The sequence below is a fragment of the Carcharhinus amblyrhynchos genome, chromosome 6 (genome assembly GCF_965287045.1).
Source record: "Carcharhinus amblyrhynchos chromosome 6, sCarAmb.v2.hapA, whole genome shotgun sequence".
NCBI lineage: Eukaryota > Metazoa > Chordata > Chondrichthyes > Carcharhiniformes > Carcharhinidae > Carcharhinus > Carcharhinus amblyrhynchos.
In genome coordinates this window covers 30,213,614-30,231,467 of record NC_137329.1, presented here as the reverse complement: position 1 = coordinate 30,231,467, position 17,854 = coordinate 30,213,614, and the positions used below count along the sequence as shown (strand labels likewise).

Sequence of the window (17,854 nt, the reverse complement as noted above, 5' to 3'; positions counted from 1 at the left end):
TATAATTTCATTTGTTAGAAAAAAATGATTCAACTGATGGGAAAATGGAAATGCAATTGAGAAAGAATGGAGAATAGACAGATGTAGAAAAAAATACTGACGATGTGAGTTGGATTAGGGCATTTAAAATGTTCCAATTAAAATTGATTTTTTTGGTGTACTGATTAATATTACCAAAAAACTGCTCATGATATTAGAGCAGCATCAACATTTTGTAGTTCATAACTGCATGACAATTTTCTGAATATATAGCCTGATAACATATAATCCGTGTTTTCTGTCTCTCAAGGATAACTCAGTTGGGACTGGGTATGCAACTAGCTGATGAATTATAGAGCATTGCATTGCTCACAATGAGAAAATGTTACAAGTGCAAAATAATTAGTAATTAATAACCTTTTGAAAATCCCAATTGCTTTGTTCTCCGTGGTGCCTACATTTTATTAGTTTTGTTTTAGCAAAGATTATCATTTCAATTTTAGTATTCTAGCTACACGTTCAGAGTCTTGGCTCAATCTGCATAAACCTAGCCTGTATAGTGGGAAGGAACAAAGAATGTTTAACTACAGTTGCGTTTGATTCAAGTTCCTTGATGCACCAGTTTATAGATATCTCAAGACATATAAATGATGGATGTTTCAGATTTAATCTCTGCATCTTTGCTGATCTCAGCTGTAGTTGCAGCAATCTCAGCCCTTAATCCTGGTTAAGAGAGAGGCAAGAAGTTCATCCATCAGCATTCCTGCCACAGCTCATGACTGGCAAAGATGGAATCAGACTGTAAACTCCTCACAGTCAAATCGTTTGCCAGCATTCTTTGTCCAGAATCAAGCAGGAAAAAGTGCTAGACAGCTCCAGCTCTACGGAATATCAAGTAGAATCACAGAACCCCTACAGTGCAGAAGGAGCTGAATCGGCCCATCAAGCCTGCACCGACAATGATCTCACCCAGGCCCTATCCCCATAACCCCACTTTTTTCTGTTACTAATCCCCCTGACACTAATTTAGCATGGTCAATCCATCTAACCTGCACATCTTTAGAATGTGGGAGGAAACCGGAGCTCCTGGAGGAAACCCACGCAGACACAGGGAGAATGTGCAAACTCCACACAGATAGTCACCCTAGGCTGCATTTGAACTTGGGTCTCTGGCGCTGAGGCTAATCACTGTGCTACTATTGGTGCCAGCAGAAGAAAATTGGAGGAAAAGTAGACTTACATCAGCATTGCTTTCTGCAATTTTAACTGGTTGTACAACACGCCTGATTGGTTCTTGTCCTGTCACCTAGTAGAAAAAAATAAAGATAGGGTGAAAACAGGTGGTAAAAAAACAACAATAATGTTAGCCAACTAGCTTTAGGAATAACCCTCCCCCTCTACTCAAGTAAGAAGACATTTTACACAAGTATTAAAATACAATGTCATTTTGTACTATATTAGTAAAATTATAATTGAATATTCAAATTTATTCTTTAAGCAGATCTAGTAAGAAACAGAAGTACAGACCAAGTGAGGAATTATAAAAGGGAAAACAGAACCAATGATATTGCCAGCAAAACCTCATGATCAAATAAATGGCATAAAGTTTTAAGCTAGTATTCACAAAGTAACTAAGATATAAACAAATACTTCCAAAACAATTCCCTTAATCTTTCCTGCTGGCCATTAATCTTGTGATTAAGACTGAAGTGGTTAGCTGAGGTATTGGTGCTACAATTGCTCCCTGGGTTGGAGGTGGAGATGCGATATGGGGATATGAAGAATCAAGCAGGGCTCCCAGGTCTGTTTTTTTTCTAACGGCCCCGGTTGGAAGAAGTATGCCAGAGACCATCTGGTAAGGATTGGATATGGCCCTGAAGGATGCCCATTCCCCATCAACATCACTCAAAGAAATGTCTGTTGGTGATCTAGGCATATGAACACCATTGTTAAGATGGTGTATACAAGAATGATGTACAAGTCCCAGCATTATTGCCAATTTCTAGTTCACTGTTTAGGTGGATCACATGAAAAACGATCAGTTTGGTCACAGCAGTCTGCTAATTTCAATGAAATTGTCACCCAAATTGACCCAGTATCTCCAGGAGGAGAAAAAAATTGGGAGGGTGATGGAAAAAAAATCAATGGGTTGCATTTCTCATAAACTAGCCACTCTTATATAAACATTTAATGATGAAGATTTATACAATTTTATGTTAATAATTACAAAATATCAGTGATCAATACATTTTTCATGGGATACGGACATTGCTGGTGAAGCCAGAATTTAATTTCCATTCCTAATTGCCTCCGAGAAGGTGGTGATGAGCCACCTTCTTTAACTGCTGCAGACCATGTGATATAGATACACCCACAGTGATATTATGAGGGTGTTCCAGGATTATTACTCAATGGAAGTGAAGGAACGGTGACACAGTTTAAAGTCAGGATAGTGTGTGGCTTGAAGGGGAACCTGTTCCCATGCAACTGCTGCCTTTGTCCCTCTAGATGGTAGTAGTCATGGGTTTGGAAGATGCTGTCAAAGGAGCCTTGGTGAGTTGCTGCAGTGCATCTTGTGGATGGTTCACACTGCTGCTACTGTGTTTTGGTGATGGATGCAGTGAATGTTAAAGGTGGTGGATGGGTGAGCAGCCAAGCTGGCTGCTTTGTCCAGGACGGTGTTGGGCTTCTTCAGTGTTGTTGAAACTGCACTCATCCAGGCGAGTCGACAGTATTTCATCATATGTTTGAGTTGTACCTTGTACATGATGGACAGGCTTTGGGAAATCAGTCTCCCCTAGCCACACTATTTATATAGCTGGTTCAATTCAGTTTTTGGTCAATGGTAACCCCCTGGCCGTTGATGGCAAGCATGAAACCATAATATTTCCTCAACACCAAATACCTCAAGTTCTGAACTATTTTCACTACTCATTCTCCAAATTGGAAACAGCAAAGTAATGAGTCTGGTGAAACATGCGTATTTGAAATGGCATTTGCAGAGTGGAGCATTTGCATATGGCACTATACATGCTTCAAACCTGAAATGGTGCTATAATTAGCCTATAATATTCTTCCTCAAATAGCATGTATGAAGTTTGGACAAGAAACATGTTTAACCACGTCAAATTATTTCAACAATCCACCATCATCAACCTTGGTTCAACTCGTCTGGAGTAATATCTTTCCAAAGCATCCTGATTAACAAACAGATTTTGACAAATAAGGAACAATGCACTTGGGTGTTTTTCCTAATGTTTTTCATTAACAACTGCACCTTTGTGCTAAACTATTACAAGTAATTTTGATCACAGAAACACAAAAAATTGTTATTGCACACAGTAAAATGCTGAAGTTTGCCACCACAAACATGCGTTATGTTGCTTAAGTTGGCTTCCTTAAAGGTCAATATCTTTATGGGTGTACATGCACATGTGTGTGCGAGCATGTACATGTTTTAGTTTTAAATATTCGATTGTGTCACATGGGTGTCACTGGCTGACCAGCTATTATTGCCCATCTCTAGTTGCCCTCAAGAAGGTGGTGGTGAGCTGCCTTCTTGAACCGTTGCAGTCCACATTCTGTGGGTTGACCTACAATGGCGTTCGGGAGGGAATTCGAGGATTTTGACTCAGCAACTGCGAAGGAACAGCGATATATTTCCAAGTCAGGGTGGTGAGTGGCTTGGAGAGGAACTTGCAGGTAGTGGTTTCCCATGTATCTGCTGCCTTTCCACATGGAAATGATTGTGGGTTTGAAAGATGCTGTCTAAGGGTCTCTGGTGAATTGCTGCAATGTATCTCAGATAGTTACTGAGCATCAGTGATGGAGGGAGTGAATGCTTGTAAATGTGGTGCCAATCAAGCAGGCTGCTTTGACCTGGATGGTGTCAAACTTCTTGAGTGTTGTTGGAGCTGCACCCACCCAGGCAAGTAGGGAGTATTCCATCACACTCCCGACTTGTCCTTGTAGATGGTGGACAGGCTTTGGGGGACTCAAGGTTACTCACCACAGCATTCCTAGCCTCTGATTTGCTTATGTAGCCAGGTATGTTTATGTAACATGTCCAGCTGAGCTTCTGGTCAATGGTTGACAGTGGGGGATTTGGTGATGCTTACATCATTGAATGTCAAGCAGCAATGGTTAGATTGTCTCTTATTGGTGATGGTCATTGCCTGGCATTTATATGGTGTGAATGTTACTTGCCATTTGCAGCCCAAGCCTGGGTATTGTCCAGATCTTGTTGCACTTGAAAATGGACTGCTTCAGTATCTGAGTCATTATGGATAGTGCTGAACATTGTGCAATCATAGCATCACTACAGTGCAGAATGCGGTCATTTGGCCAATCGAGCCTGCACCAACAATAATCCCACCTAGGCCATATCCTGGTAACCTCACATATTTAGTCTGCTAATCCCCCTGACACTAAGGGGCAATTTACCATGGCCAATCCACCTAACCTGCACATCTTTGGACTGTGGGAGGAAACCGGAGCACCTGGAGGAAACCCATGCAGACACGGGGAGAACGTGCAAACTACACACAGAGGCCGGAATTGAACCTGGGTCCCTGACACACAGAGCAGTGCTAATCCCTGAGCCACCGTGCCGCCCAACAACCAATCAGCAAACATCCCCGCATCTGGCCTTATGATGGGAGGAGGAGTAGGGGTGGGGAGAAGAGGAGGTCATTGATGAAGCAACTGAAGATGGTTGGGCCTAGGACATATGTACGTGCACGCATATAAACTGCACATTACTTTCAGGATATGAGATGCTATGTAGCATTTCAATGCAATTTTAATTTTAAAAAAGAAATCGATTCCAAATTATTTGACAATAAATGGTGCCCTTTAAGGAAATCAACACACACCACACACACTCACACAAGGTACGTATGAAAACAAGTAGTTGAACAAAATCTTGAGCATTACAAAATAAACCCAGCCTTGCAGCCTGCAATGGATTGAGCTTTGAAATCAACATTTGTAACTTCACAGAAATGACAGGACGGACCAAATCAGCAAGGACGGGAAGGCGCTGATTTCTAAACATGGAATATATAACCGTGGTGGAAAGCAAGCTGCTGATGGAATAGCCACATGAAATTTTGTTCTAAATTTCAGCTGGAATAAGCAGCCTTACTTGGAGACTGGGTCGGAACCTTGGTGTGACTTTCATTACCATTCTGTGAACCGTGTTGATCAAAGGTACATTAGATTTCATCTGTTCCAAACAGAAGAGGAATATGTTTCATTACAATAATGGGGGTTTCTTCCTTATGAACATATAATGTCACCAAGAGTCACGTTGCCACCCCAAACAATGCTTCAAAGTATGCACGGTGAGTGCACCACACCATGCCCTAAATAGTCCTCATAAGATTCATCAACAGCCCCTCTAGCTAAACATCTACTAATTAATACCATCAACATTCTGCTAATATTTGTCATACTTTTAAATTTTCCTTCAAAGTTCTGAAAGCTTCCATCTACTTTAGCTTCCCTCAACCAAATGTATCAATAAAACTGGTCATTCATCTAATTGCTAGTGCAGAATGGCTCTTTCATTTGCTTAATTAATAGTAGTCAATGCATTTCCAAGCAAATGTTTGTGCTAAAGACTTTGAGGCATTTTAACATAAGATATCCTATAACGGCATGTCCAATTACTTCTACTTGGATCCTCGCCACGCCTGTGCAGAACTGCTGCCGTGATGTAACAGAGACTACCACCAGGGGGTCTCTTTAGCCCATGAGAAGGGGTGAAGTTGTACACTTTCCCCATCAGATACCGCTGATTTGGGGGACACCCATTCCCTGTCTGAAGCAAAGCTCAAAAACAGTATCTCACACCCTGGAAGGTTTTCTACAGAATCACGGATAATTAAGTGCCCCTATCCCATGTGAGCTGTGTTCAGGTTTAAACTCTTTAACCAAATCTTATGCTGAGGCACGCATTAATTTCAAAGTTACTAGAAAAATCACTATTTCACCCAGTGAGCACAAAATAAAGAAGAAATTATGACAATTTTAAAATTAAAGGTGCAACGAACAACTTAAATTCTGCTGACTAGAGAGAAGTTTTTGATGCAAATTGAATGCATCAAGGTTAAAAATGAAGCAACTATTTCTTATACTGCTTGGCTGAAGTTATTGAACTCAGTTCCTTGTTCAATAAATCCTCTCTCTGGACAAACGCGTGGCTGGGCGATGCAGAAGAGCTCAGATTAAATAAAAGCGGAAGTTAGAATCTGAAACAAAAACAGAAAAACGCTGGAAAATCTCATCAGGTCTGACAGCATAGAGAGGGAATAGAGAAAGTTTCAAGTCTCGATGACCCACCCACAAAGCTCTGATGAAGGATCGTCCAGACTCGAAACGTTGGCTCTACTCTCTCTCTCTCTCTCTCCTTAATGCTGTCAGACTTGCTGAGATTTTCCAGCATTTTTCTGTTTTTGAGCTCAGATTAAATGCTTGAAGCAAGAGTACATAACTATTAAGGAGACCAATGCACCTCATATCTTATAATAAAAAGTAAGGTATCCGTCTGGCATTTTAAACTTTCCACCGTTACAATTTGACAAAATGATCAATAATGGGCCTGGGTGTGAAAAATGATTTATTTTGGAGTATTTTGGGTTTCGAAAGCATGAAGTGATTCTCTTTGACTGGAGGCATGAGGGAAAACAACAAATTAAAAGGGCACAATTTTAAACAGGTTGCACAGAGACAGGGAGGCATGGTGCATACGTGCAAGTAGCGGGAAAAATGTTAAACATTGTTAGAGGCACGTAAGCTGCTGAGGTTTATAAATAGCAGAACAGAGTACACAGTTGTGCTAAACCTTCATCATGCGCCGATCAGCTGTGATACATGGCTATTTACAACTCACTAAGGAAGATGTTGGTGTTTTCAAGGTGGTGGTATCAAGAATGGAAAAAGTTCAGTTAAGTGAAGAAACTAAAAAAACTGGGGTCGCTCTACTAAAGGCAAAGGTTTGATAGAGGTGTTAATAGGTTCTGATAGCAAAATGCTTAACACACTATTTATTCTAAATCTTATCCTCTGAATTCTCATCATACTTGTGCAAAGCTGTTGCAGTGCTATAACAGAATCTGCCACCAGGGGGCATCTCTAGTCCATGGCACATTACTACGAAAAGGCACAAAATAGAGACTGTTTCCTCAGACACTGTTTCATGAGGCACCCATTCTTAGTCTGAATAGGAAAGCAGTACAGTGGCACAGTGGTTAGCACTATTGTTGCCTCACAGCGTCAGGATCTGGGTTCAATTCCCAGCTTGGTTACTGTGTGGAGTTTGCACATTCTCCCCATATCTGCATGGGTTTCCTCCAGGTGCTCCGGTTTCCTCCCATAGTCCAAAGATGTGCGGGTTAGGTGGATTGGCCAGACTAAATTGACCCTTAATATCAGGGGGACTAGCCAGAGTAAATGCATAGGTTTATGGGGATAGGGCCTGGGTGGGATTGTGGTTAGTGCAGACTCCATGAGCCGTCTACACTGTAGGATTCTACGATTCTAGGTTTAGAAAATCATCTCGCTTCCTGAAGGATTGTCTATAAGTATTGCTGATAGTCATGTGATCATATCACACGCTAGCCTAAACAATGTTAACACCCCAGTCCCAGAAACAGAAGGGTCTATAACCAAGAGGTAGCAGATGTAAGGTGTTTGGCACAAGAACCAAGATGGACCACGAGGCAGCGTTTTCTGTTCATGTAGCAAGTTGTCGTGCTGGGTAGCACATTGCCTGATGGAAGCAGATTCAACAATACTTTTCAACAGGGAATTGAAATAACTGGTTGGCTTATAAAGAGCTAGAACAGGCACAATGGGCCAAATGGCCTCTTTTTGCTCTGGATCAAAATGTGATTAATTTGTATGAAATACTATGGGTCTATTAATTGGACAAAAATAGTAAATTATTTATTTTACTTAAACTAAAACATCAAATTGGCAGAGAAAGGAATTCCAAGTCACAAGATTGATCCCTGGAATGAAGAGCTTGTCGTATGAGGAATAGTTGAGGATTTAGGATCTGTACTCGTTGGAGTTTAGAAGAATGAGGGGTGGTTCTTGTTGTAGCTTACAAGATACTGAGAGGCCTGGATACAGTGGACATGGAGAGGATGTTTCCACTAGTAGGAAAAACTAGAGCCAGAGGGCACAACCTCAGGCTGAAGGGACAATTCTTTAAAACAGACGAGGAGAAATTTCATCGGCCAGCGAGTGGTGAATCCGTGGACCTTTTTGCTGCAGAAGGCTGTGGAGGCCAGGACATTGAGTGTCTTTAAGAGAGAGATAGATGGGTTCTTGATTAATAAGAGGATCAGGGGTTATGGGGAAAAGGCAGGAGAATGGGGATGAGAAAAATATCAGCAATGATTGAATGGTGGAGCAGACTTGATGGCCCAATGGCCTAATTCTGCTCCTACGTCTTATGGTCTTAATGTGATGTTAGTGGCCCTCTCACATCTTCTTATGTTCCAGGTAATCCCATTTTCACTGATGCATTTTATTTCCCGCCCTCAGATAAATAACAAATAAACAGAAATGTCTCTCTGACAGTTGGCTAATTAAAATTGTCGGCTGTTCACAAGCTCCAGCTGAAAGAAGCACACATTTTCTTTCTAAGCATTAACCGGAAGAATCAGAAAGATGGCGTCCACACAGCACAACGACCGGGGAATGCACAAGACAAAAATGGCAGCAAAAAACAAAGACAGGTCAAAAATCATAAACAGTTCATGAACAAGTTATCAAAAAGCGCAGACAACAAGCACCAACACATCTGGACAGTAATCTGACCTGAGCCATCATACAAGTAGGGAAAACAGCACAAGCAAGCACATTTCAGCTAGAACCATGTAGGAGGCCACTCATTCACTTCCTGTTTTCCATTAGATGGGTAAGCAACTTTCTCCACAAGTCCTGTTTTTGAAAGAAAATCTCCAATTTTCACCTCTATGTTTTAACCCTGAGACAGAGATTCCCAGACCAGGTGATGTTTCACGTGTAATGGTCTCCCTTGTCAAATGGCTAAGAGCTTCAAGTCAGATCAGTCACAGAATCATAAATGACTATTTAATCTGAATAGATTAGTCAAGCCCAGTTCTGTCCAGCACACGCAGACTTAAGCTTCCAGCAATGATCACTGTGGAGCAAGCAGAAGTTTTCCCTTCAATAACTTGTGCCACCAGAGGGCATCCTTCACCTGCGTCTGGGTGGGTTTCCTCGGGGTGCACCAGTTTCCTCCCACAGTCCAAAGATGTGCAGGTTAGGTTGATTGGCCATGCTAAATTGCCCCAGGGGGATTAGGAGGGTAAATATATGGGGTTACAGGGATAGGACCTGGGTGAGATTGTTATTGGTGCAGGCTCGATTAGCCAAATGGCACTGCACTGTAAGTTTATGACAACTAAAGGCATTGCAGGACCTCCAGATGCATTAGTTGAGATTGACTGGTACGGCCTGGAATAAGTCATTTTCTAGAGTGCCATGGGCAAGTGCCAGCAGATCTCCAATAGGTTCCAGTAATACAAACTCTTTCAGTGCAAAGGTTGAAAGAAGAGGGATGACAGAAGTTTTGCATGAAGCATAAACACTGGGATAGACGAGCTGGGCTGGATGGCCTGTTTTTGTCCTGTGGACTCCATGCAAAAATACATTATTGTCGTGACAATGCTCCTTTATCAGCAACAGCACTCACAGCAACAGTGATATCACTAATAACAAATAGGTAAGCAAGGAGGAGCTAATGAAACGTGATGGGAAATTGCAACCTCTGAATCATTTGTGAAATTTTTATTGTAACCAGTCAACTGGAGCAATTTCAGTTTAACAATCCAGTCATGGATATCCTTGACTGATACATATCCATTTTATGGTTAAACATTAGGGCGTTCCAACTGTGGCGTTTTAAAGACACAAGGAAAATTTTCTGAATGCACAGCCCCATTCACACAGAGCGATTAGCAAACACTCCTGGGCATGCTACCCCCATGCTTTCCTGTCAAAGCAAGTGTTACTGATATGTGCTCTCAGTGGCCTAATAATCTTAGAACTTAGTGAATAAGTGGCACTTAATGAAAAAAAAAATCACGTGAGCAGCCAGAGATCCCCCTTGGGCACCAAATCTGTTGGTTGGAACTTCTCACCCATGTTGTTCAGCAGTACCTTACCTCATGGCACAAGTGTCAGGATCTTGCTGATCAATGAGGAATTCTTCCACATTTTAGCCAGTGATGCATTAACCCTAACCCTCTGATACCCTTTTTTAAAGCGACTTTGACAGTGGGAAGCAAAATTTTACTGGATGGTAAGTTAACTTTATGAGTTCAAAGTTACAGAGGAGACAGGAAATTTAATCCCTGTTAAAGTCAATCCCAATTCACCCCTGTCCTGTGAAATGTTCAAAGGTTGCAAAAATCCGATAGCTGAGTATCATTAATTTGGGATTGGTTAGTTGCACTTTGGAAGTTTACAACAATCAGAAACAATTCACAAATAAAACTGGCCTTTCTGGTGAAACGGAAAACAGGGCTTAAAAGGTGGGAATTAAGCAGTCCCAAAATAATGTGCTTCGTAAAGTAGTTTAACAGATTGCGTTCAGTTTCCTGAATTGATTGGAATTTGAATTCTTTCGTAACCCTGTAATATTTCCCAAAACGGCTGCTGCAGAAGTAGACAATTGAAAATCGCACTTTTAGTCCAAACAAATGAGCTTTCAATTAAGTCCAAAAGTCAGCTCATTAGCTTGGGAACAAATATGACTTGCCAGGATTTAATTTGTGACAAGACGGAAGATTATCTCACGCATGGGTGGAGCAATTAAATTACCAACTTCCCTCTACATTTTCTCGTACATTTACTTCAAATTTAATCGTCACTTGCTATCATTTGCTTGACAGCAACCATGACATAACTGTGATTCAGTTGGCAATTGTGGGCAAACAACCTGTTTTCAGTTAGCAAATGTGCTGACTTACTCGAAGCTTTGATTTATTTGAATTCCTGTATTAGCTGAGGGACGGACAGCTGCTGCCAAAGCACAACTGGGAAAGGCCACTGTGTAAGGCTTTTCAGTCAATGTAGATCAATTGGCTAGTAACTGGAAAAAATCCTCGAGCTGTCTGTAATCTGTGTGCGCAACTCTATTAAAGCACCGCAACATGCAATTTGATCAATGTACATAGTTTCATAATGAACTTGGGACTATATATATATATATATAACGATCTTGGACTGAACACAACATAATTTTGATCTCAGGGAAAACGTAAACATGATCGTTTTTTACTGTTGTGATGATTGGAAATGTTTCTATAACGCTTTTCAGATTATATAGGAATAAAGAATATTTGTGAAATGAAAAAACAATTCCTGTATTAACTTAAACGTTCAAGAAAAGATTGTACTTCAGGGAACCAGACAGATCCCAATTGCTGAAACCAGTACGATATTATTTAAACAACAGGAAAACTGATAACATTGACCATGGACACATTCTTGGACAAATGACCTTCAGCCATTGGAAGAAAGTAGACAGAGATAAGATGAGAGGATTACAGGGAACCACAGACGTGATCTAAGAATGGACACAGGAAAGCAGAGAAACAGGGATAGAAATGGGGAGGGGCAATAATTGCCAAGTCCCACCTTTAGATCTAGGTACTCCAGGTTCTTCTTCAGTTGCATGTACGTGTCATCAGCCTAATGTTGAAGATAAGAAAATGAACAAGTGGAAAAAAAAATTCTGAATCAAAATCACTTAAAAGCCATTTCATCCCCTCCACGTGCACCATTTCAACAGGAAAACAAAATCGCAAAGCACCTCCAGAACTTTGAACAACGGTTTTTTATGTACAGCTTTCTCAGCCATGGCAATGGTTTTGTACTCAACAACATTTGATCGTGAAATTCAATCCAAATGTCCTTACAAAGAAGGAAATTTTAAGTTGGTGAAGGTACAAAGTTCTGGATTTCAGCTACTCAGAAGCAGGCTAGTACACAAATACATCAACGCTATGCACACTTTCAACAGCCTCTGTACCAAAGATTTGAGAATAAACAAAATGCGTATTAGAAAGAAAAGTCTATTTTAATTTGTTCTTCCATAAGAAAAATGACAATCCAAATGTTCAAATAGCAGCATTCACAGGGCAGATGCAGAACAGTCAAGCAGGAACTCATTATCTTGAAAACACTTTGCATTATCCTACTTAAAGGAGTTTAGATTCACCTTGAAAAAAACCCAGAATATTTGATTGCAATGGGTTTAATATATGATCAAACAACCCCTGACTGCAAAAATTAGAAGATTTGATCAGAGATCAAGATTTGATCCATTGCTGTGGCCAACATCCTGGCAGAATAAAATGCATTTAAAACAGGTAACAGCAATATTCATTTTTCTTTAAATTCACGTGTGTAAATTAGATTGCTCCACAGGCAAACCACCTGACTCTTAACATAATGTTATCAGAGTAGGAAGAGTCATCTCCATCCACTTTTAGTATAATTTGGATCGAAGTTCGAACATCAGAGTTTTATGACAGGTAACAGTCTCAAATAGCAATGCAGATATCTGGATTCCATCTGCTCTATTTTTTTCTCCCTTAAAAGATAGTAATTCCTGGTAGAGCACGATGCTATAAAGCACAGACTGCCCAATGGCCCAACAGCTTGTTTTCCTACTTGAATCTATACCGTGTGGCAGAGACTGAGCCTTTCCTCTCTCTTGCAGCAGTGATCCCTGGCTTCTGATCATGAGTCAGAAACTTGAATGATTTCCCTCCCTTGTTTACACTTATTGAGCCAGAGGAATTCTAGATTTGGGCTTAAACCACATTTCAAAACAAAGTCATATGTACAGTCAAATACTCTGTTGCAACACTAGAAAAGTTGTGTTGAAGTTAGAAATTTTGTGGGAACTACAGAGTAAAATGTATAAACATGGAAGCTCATTACTGATGGAATTGGGGTAATGACCGGATATGATGTTCAATGGGCATAAATGTTAAAAAGCTGAATTTGCTGGCTATGGCTTGTAAATGTGAACATTTAAAATAATATTAATGTAAAGCCACACAAAGCATACGACAATTAATCTCATGAAACATTCTGGGACAAACAGCCACATCAGGTGACATATGCGAGCCAGTCAGAAGCTGACCTGATGGTTGAATTGGTTCAGCTTGTTTAGTTGCAACTGGGTAAGTGTATGATTTCGGACATTAGCCAGCTTGGATTGATGTCTCCGTAATCGGATGAGCAGTAAAGTTAATTCTTCTGGCTGCGGGTAATATAGTTGGTCATAAAGGGAGGCATTAGCAATTAAAACACGTCACCCCAAATCTGAGGCATTCTACCTGGCTGTGAGCACATGACAATCAAAAAGCACCAAAAGAGTTAATAATGTTCAAGAATTTAGATTGTTTAAAAAACAAGTAAAACACATTGGAAAATGGTGCAGAAACACACCCCCAACTTCCGACTACCCCCCTCCCCCACCCCCACCCCCACCACACCAACGAATGAAAGGATGTCTATGACTTCCTTTTCTTTGCTGAAACAGGCTAAGAAAAATTAAGCATTGTTTAGTTACCTTGAAATATTACATCCTAACTGAATATTTAACTTAATATAAATTGCAAATCTCCTCAACTACTAGGCATTGTACATTTCATAATTTTGGATTACAAACCCATTCTTAGCTTCCAAATGAATTTGGCTGAACTAAAAATAGGTTCTGATCAGGATAAAAAAATACATCAGGCATTTGATGCATGAACCGAGCTACTGACTGGTTTAAACCCCACAGAGATAGTTCAGAGTTTACTAGACTGAAATTCAGCAAACCATGGCCGGAATTTTATCAGCACGCCCACTCTGAATCAGGGGGCGGGCGAGGCTCAAAGAACGGCATTCTCCGTTAGCCTCAGGCAGGATCATACAAACCTCAGGCAGACGTGCCAGTAGAATCCCACCCTGTATCTTGTGAACAATGCACCAGGGAAATAAAAGCAGTTTCATCCGATCTTGAATTACCAAGTATTTTAAAATTAGAGAACAGCTAATTGCAATTAAACAGGAAATGCTGAATGAAAATTGAATGCTCTTTTAAATTATTTCATGGGATGTGAGCATTGCTTGTCCATTCCTAATTGCGTTTGAACTGAGTGGCATTTAAGAGTCAACTGCATTGCACGGTTCTGGAGTCATATATAGGCCAGGCCAAGTAAGGATGGCAGATTTCCTTCCCTAAAGGACATCAGTGAATCAGATGGATTTTTACAACAATTGACAGTAGTTCCATGTTCATCACGAAACTTCCAATTCCAAATTCTTTTAATCATTGAATTCAAATTCCACTATCCACCATGGTGGGATTCAAACCCAGGTTCTAGATCATTAGCTTAGATCTCTGGATTATTAGTCAGTGACAATACCACTACACCACCACCTCCCCACTTACGTGCCAATGCACATACATACAGTACTGTTATTCTGATACACTGGTCGATTGAATTTGTAACATTTACAAAATTAGATTTGTTTTGTTGTACCTGTTCAGTAAATGTACATTTTACTTTGGAAAGTTTAGTACTTGGCTCACTGTCTTAGAATGAGGAAAAAACTCAACAGCACAGTAACGAAAGATTTGAGTTTCCGTAAAAGCAGTAGCCTATTTCAAAAAACATAGGTGAGGACGACATGTGGACATCGACAGAGGGTGGGATTTTCCAGTCATGCTTGCCCCACAACTGGAAAATCCCACCCAACTTCAACAGATCTTGGCATGATCCGCCCCTGCCCACTACAATGGCATGACGGGGGTGGGGGGGGGACAGGAAAATTCCCTGCAGAGTCTAAGTGAATACAGAATGCCAATTAATAAGATTTATTTGGTGAACACAGGAGTGAACGAAAGTCCTCCACACAAAGCAGGTTTGAGTTATTGCAATTGTGAACTCATCAAAAGTGATTAATATTGCTCAATTCAGAGTTACCAAGTACAAAACATGAGGATTCTTTTCATTGTTAGGAATATTCTTTCTTTAAATAAGGCCATTTCCAAAAGCTAGAGACACATCTGGTCTTCTGCAGTTTAATTTATTTAGTTCCAGTGTATGGAATGTGAACATTTAATTCTCTGCAGCATAGTAAAAACATGAGTGCTTTTTCTAAAGTGTTATTGTTGATTACTGCAATACCGTATGTACTTGACTGGGAGCTTTAACTGGGAGATACAATTTGCAATTTGCGTCATTAGGCCACAGAGAAACACACAGCAGTATTCATTCTATCAATAATAACTTTCTAGGATGAGGTCTAATGATGCTGATGTGAAGTATAGATGTTATTTATTCATCCCTCCTTCTCTAATCTTACAATACAAATATGAAAGTAGAGATATATTCAGAATGGAACTTACTGTCTTTCCATGCAAGCTGGGGGCACTGACTGTGTGCGTCATATAGCCCATCGGAGGCATGGAGCGCCTGTCAATGTGTGCCGAGCTCTGCCAGAAAATACAGAACACTGAGTTAGCAAGTTGATTGACATAGTGGGGTGATTTTCCAGCCTTTCCCACTAGTGAGATTTCTAGTCCTGTTGGCAGGATAGGGAAGTCACACCAAATGCTGCAGACATCAGAGGGACTGGAAGATCTCACCAGCAGTTAATAGCAGGTGGAAAACCCCAGCCATATTTTTTCACTGCACATTAAGAAAATGGTTAAACAATGGATCACCCAAAGTGATATTTATGCTGTACCAGGACTGAGCTCAACAGTGACACTCTTGTAAAATAGTAGGCTAATACTCACAATATAGGCTGTAATGTTAGTGTACCTTTAAGGGTTTTTTTTAAATCATGGTCATAGCGTTGGGTAATGTCATTGCTGGAAGGAGCTTACAGTTTTGTTTTGGCTGCAGTCTTCGAAGGGTCAGTCTTTGAAGCAAGCTGGAAAATAAGTCTCTTTCTCTCTGTTTTGCTTTGAAAATCTTAGCAGTTAGCTAAAAGAAAGGCTTGTTGCCATGCCACAGTAAAGAATCTGTGCTTTGGTCTTTTGGGGGGCGGATTTGGTAATAAACTGCTGAGTTTTCATGATCATTTGAAATCAGCATTCAATCCAGCGAGCTGGATTCCAGTATCATGTGAGCTTTAACCTGTGCAGTGATAAATCTGTTTAAAGGGTTTTGTTTATTGGATGTTGGTTTTGATTGGAATATCTGAGATTATTCTTGTGGTTGTTGTAATTGATAAAAGTTATTGCTAATTTGCGCTACATATATGTTAACTGTATTATGAAAGAAACTTCATTTGATAAAAGCTCCCTAGTGGGTCATTTGAAACACACCTGAACTGGAACATATCTAGTTTATCCTCACCAATTTTAAAGATGCAAAACTTACAATTCAGGCAGGTTTCATAAAACACTTGAGTTTCTGACCTGAACCACAAGGTAGCTGATACTTGAAGGACATTATTGGGTGATGTACTAGAAGTGGCTAGTCCCCATGAAACCATTACATAGGCTTGCTCCTACGTTTCTTTCATTCCTTCAGAGCTTGCTCCACCATTTTTTTGTGCAACCATTCTTCTCCCCAACTCCCTTGTCTGTCAAGCATCTATCGAACACAGCCTCAAATAAATTTAATGACCCAGCCTTCACACTTCTGGCAAAGAGAATTCTATAGACTAACCACCATCTGAGAGAAACATATTCTCATCTCCATCTTAAAAGGGAGATTATCCTAATCACCTGCTATACCGTACCAACCTTTTGTGATTCATGTACCAATATAGTATTTCCACTGGATCATCTGTATTCTGCAATTGCTTTGCATTTAAATAATACTATGTTTTATTGTTGCTGCCAAACGGGACATCTTCACACTTTCCCACATCAGACTTCATTTGCAAAATGATTACTCACTCACTTAACCTATCTCTATCCTCTTTATCCTCCCTTGACATCTTGCTTTCCTACCTACCTTGGTGTCTCGGCAAATTTAGCCACTATACATGTGGTTCCTTCAGCCAAGTAATTGATATTACTTGGATGAAGGAACTATATTACAACTAATTAGGTTCATAGCTCCTTGAAAGTGGAGTCACAGGTGGACATAATGGTGAAGTAGACAATCAGCATGCATGGTTTTACTGGTCAGAACACCGAATACAGGAGTTGGGACATCTTGTTCAAGTTGTACACGACATTGGTAAGACCACACTTGGAATACTGTGTGCAATTCTGGTCACCGTATTATAGAAAGGATATTGTTAAACTAGAAAGAATGCTGAAGTGATTTACTAGGATGCTATCTGGACTTGACGGTTTGAGTTAAAGGAGAGGCTGGATAGACTGGGACCTTTTTCTCTGGGGCGTAGAAGGCCGAGGGAGTGATCTTATAGAGGTCTATAAGATAACAAGGGGCATAGATCAGTTAGATAGTCAATATATTTTCCCAAAGGTAAGGGGCATATCTTAAGGTTTTTGGGGGGGGGGGGGGCGGAAACAAAAGGATCCAGAAGGGCAATTTTTTCACAGTGTTGAGTATCTGGAACAAGCTGCCAGAGCTGGTAGTAGAGGCATGTACAATTTTGTCTTTTAAAAAGCGTTTAGACAGTTACATGGGTAAGATGGGTACAAAGGGATATGGGCCAAATGCGAGCAATTGAGACTAGATAAGGGGTTTAAAAAAAAGAGTGGCATGGACAAGTTGGGCCGAAGGGCCTGTTTTCCATGCTGTAAACCTCAATGACTCTGATATAGATTACAAATAGTTGAGGCTCTACACTGATCCCTATGGCTCTCCACAACTTACAGCTTGCCAACTTGAGA

General features: G+C 40.5%; 1 protein-coding gene across 7 annotated transcripts in view; it reads right to left on the bottom strand.

The window, feature by feature from the left end:
* Positions 1-17,854, bottom strand: part of plekha7b (pleckstrin homology domain containing, family A member 7b) — a 462,229-nt gene that overhangs the window by 65,954 nt on the left and 378,421 nt on the right. For all 7 annotated transcript variants that reach the window (XM_080190136.1, XM_080190135.1, XM_080190138.1 and 4 more), the window contains 3 exons: positions 15,440-15,526; positions 11,662-11,715; positions 1,220-1,285 (listed from right to left, as the gene is read on the bottom strand). In XM_080190136.1, the coding sequence (XP_080046262.1) occupies positions 1,220-1,285; positions 11,662-11,715; positions 15,440-15,526 (207 nt within the window). The remainder of the gene's footprint in view (positions 1-1,219; positions 1,286-11,661; positions 11,716-15,439; positions 15,527-17,854) is intronic.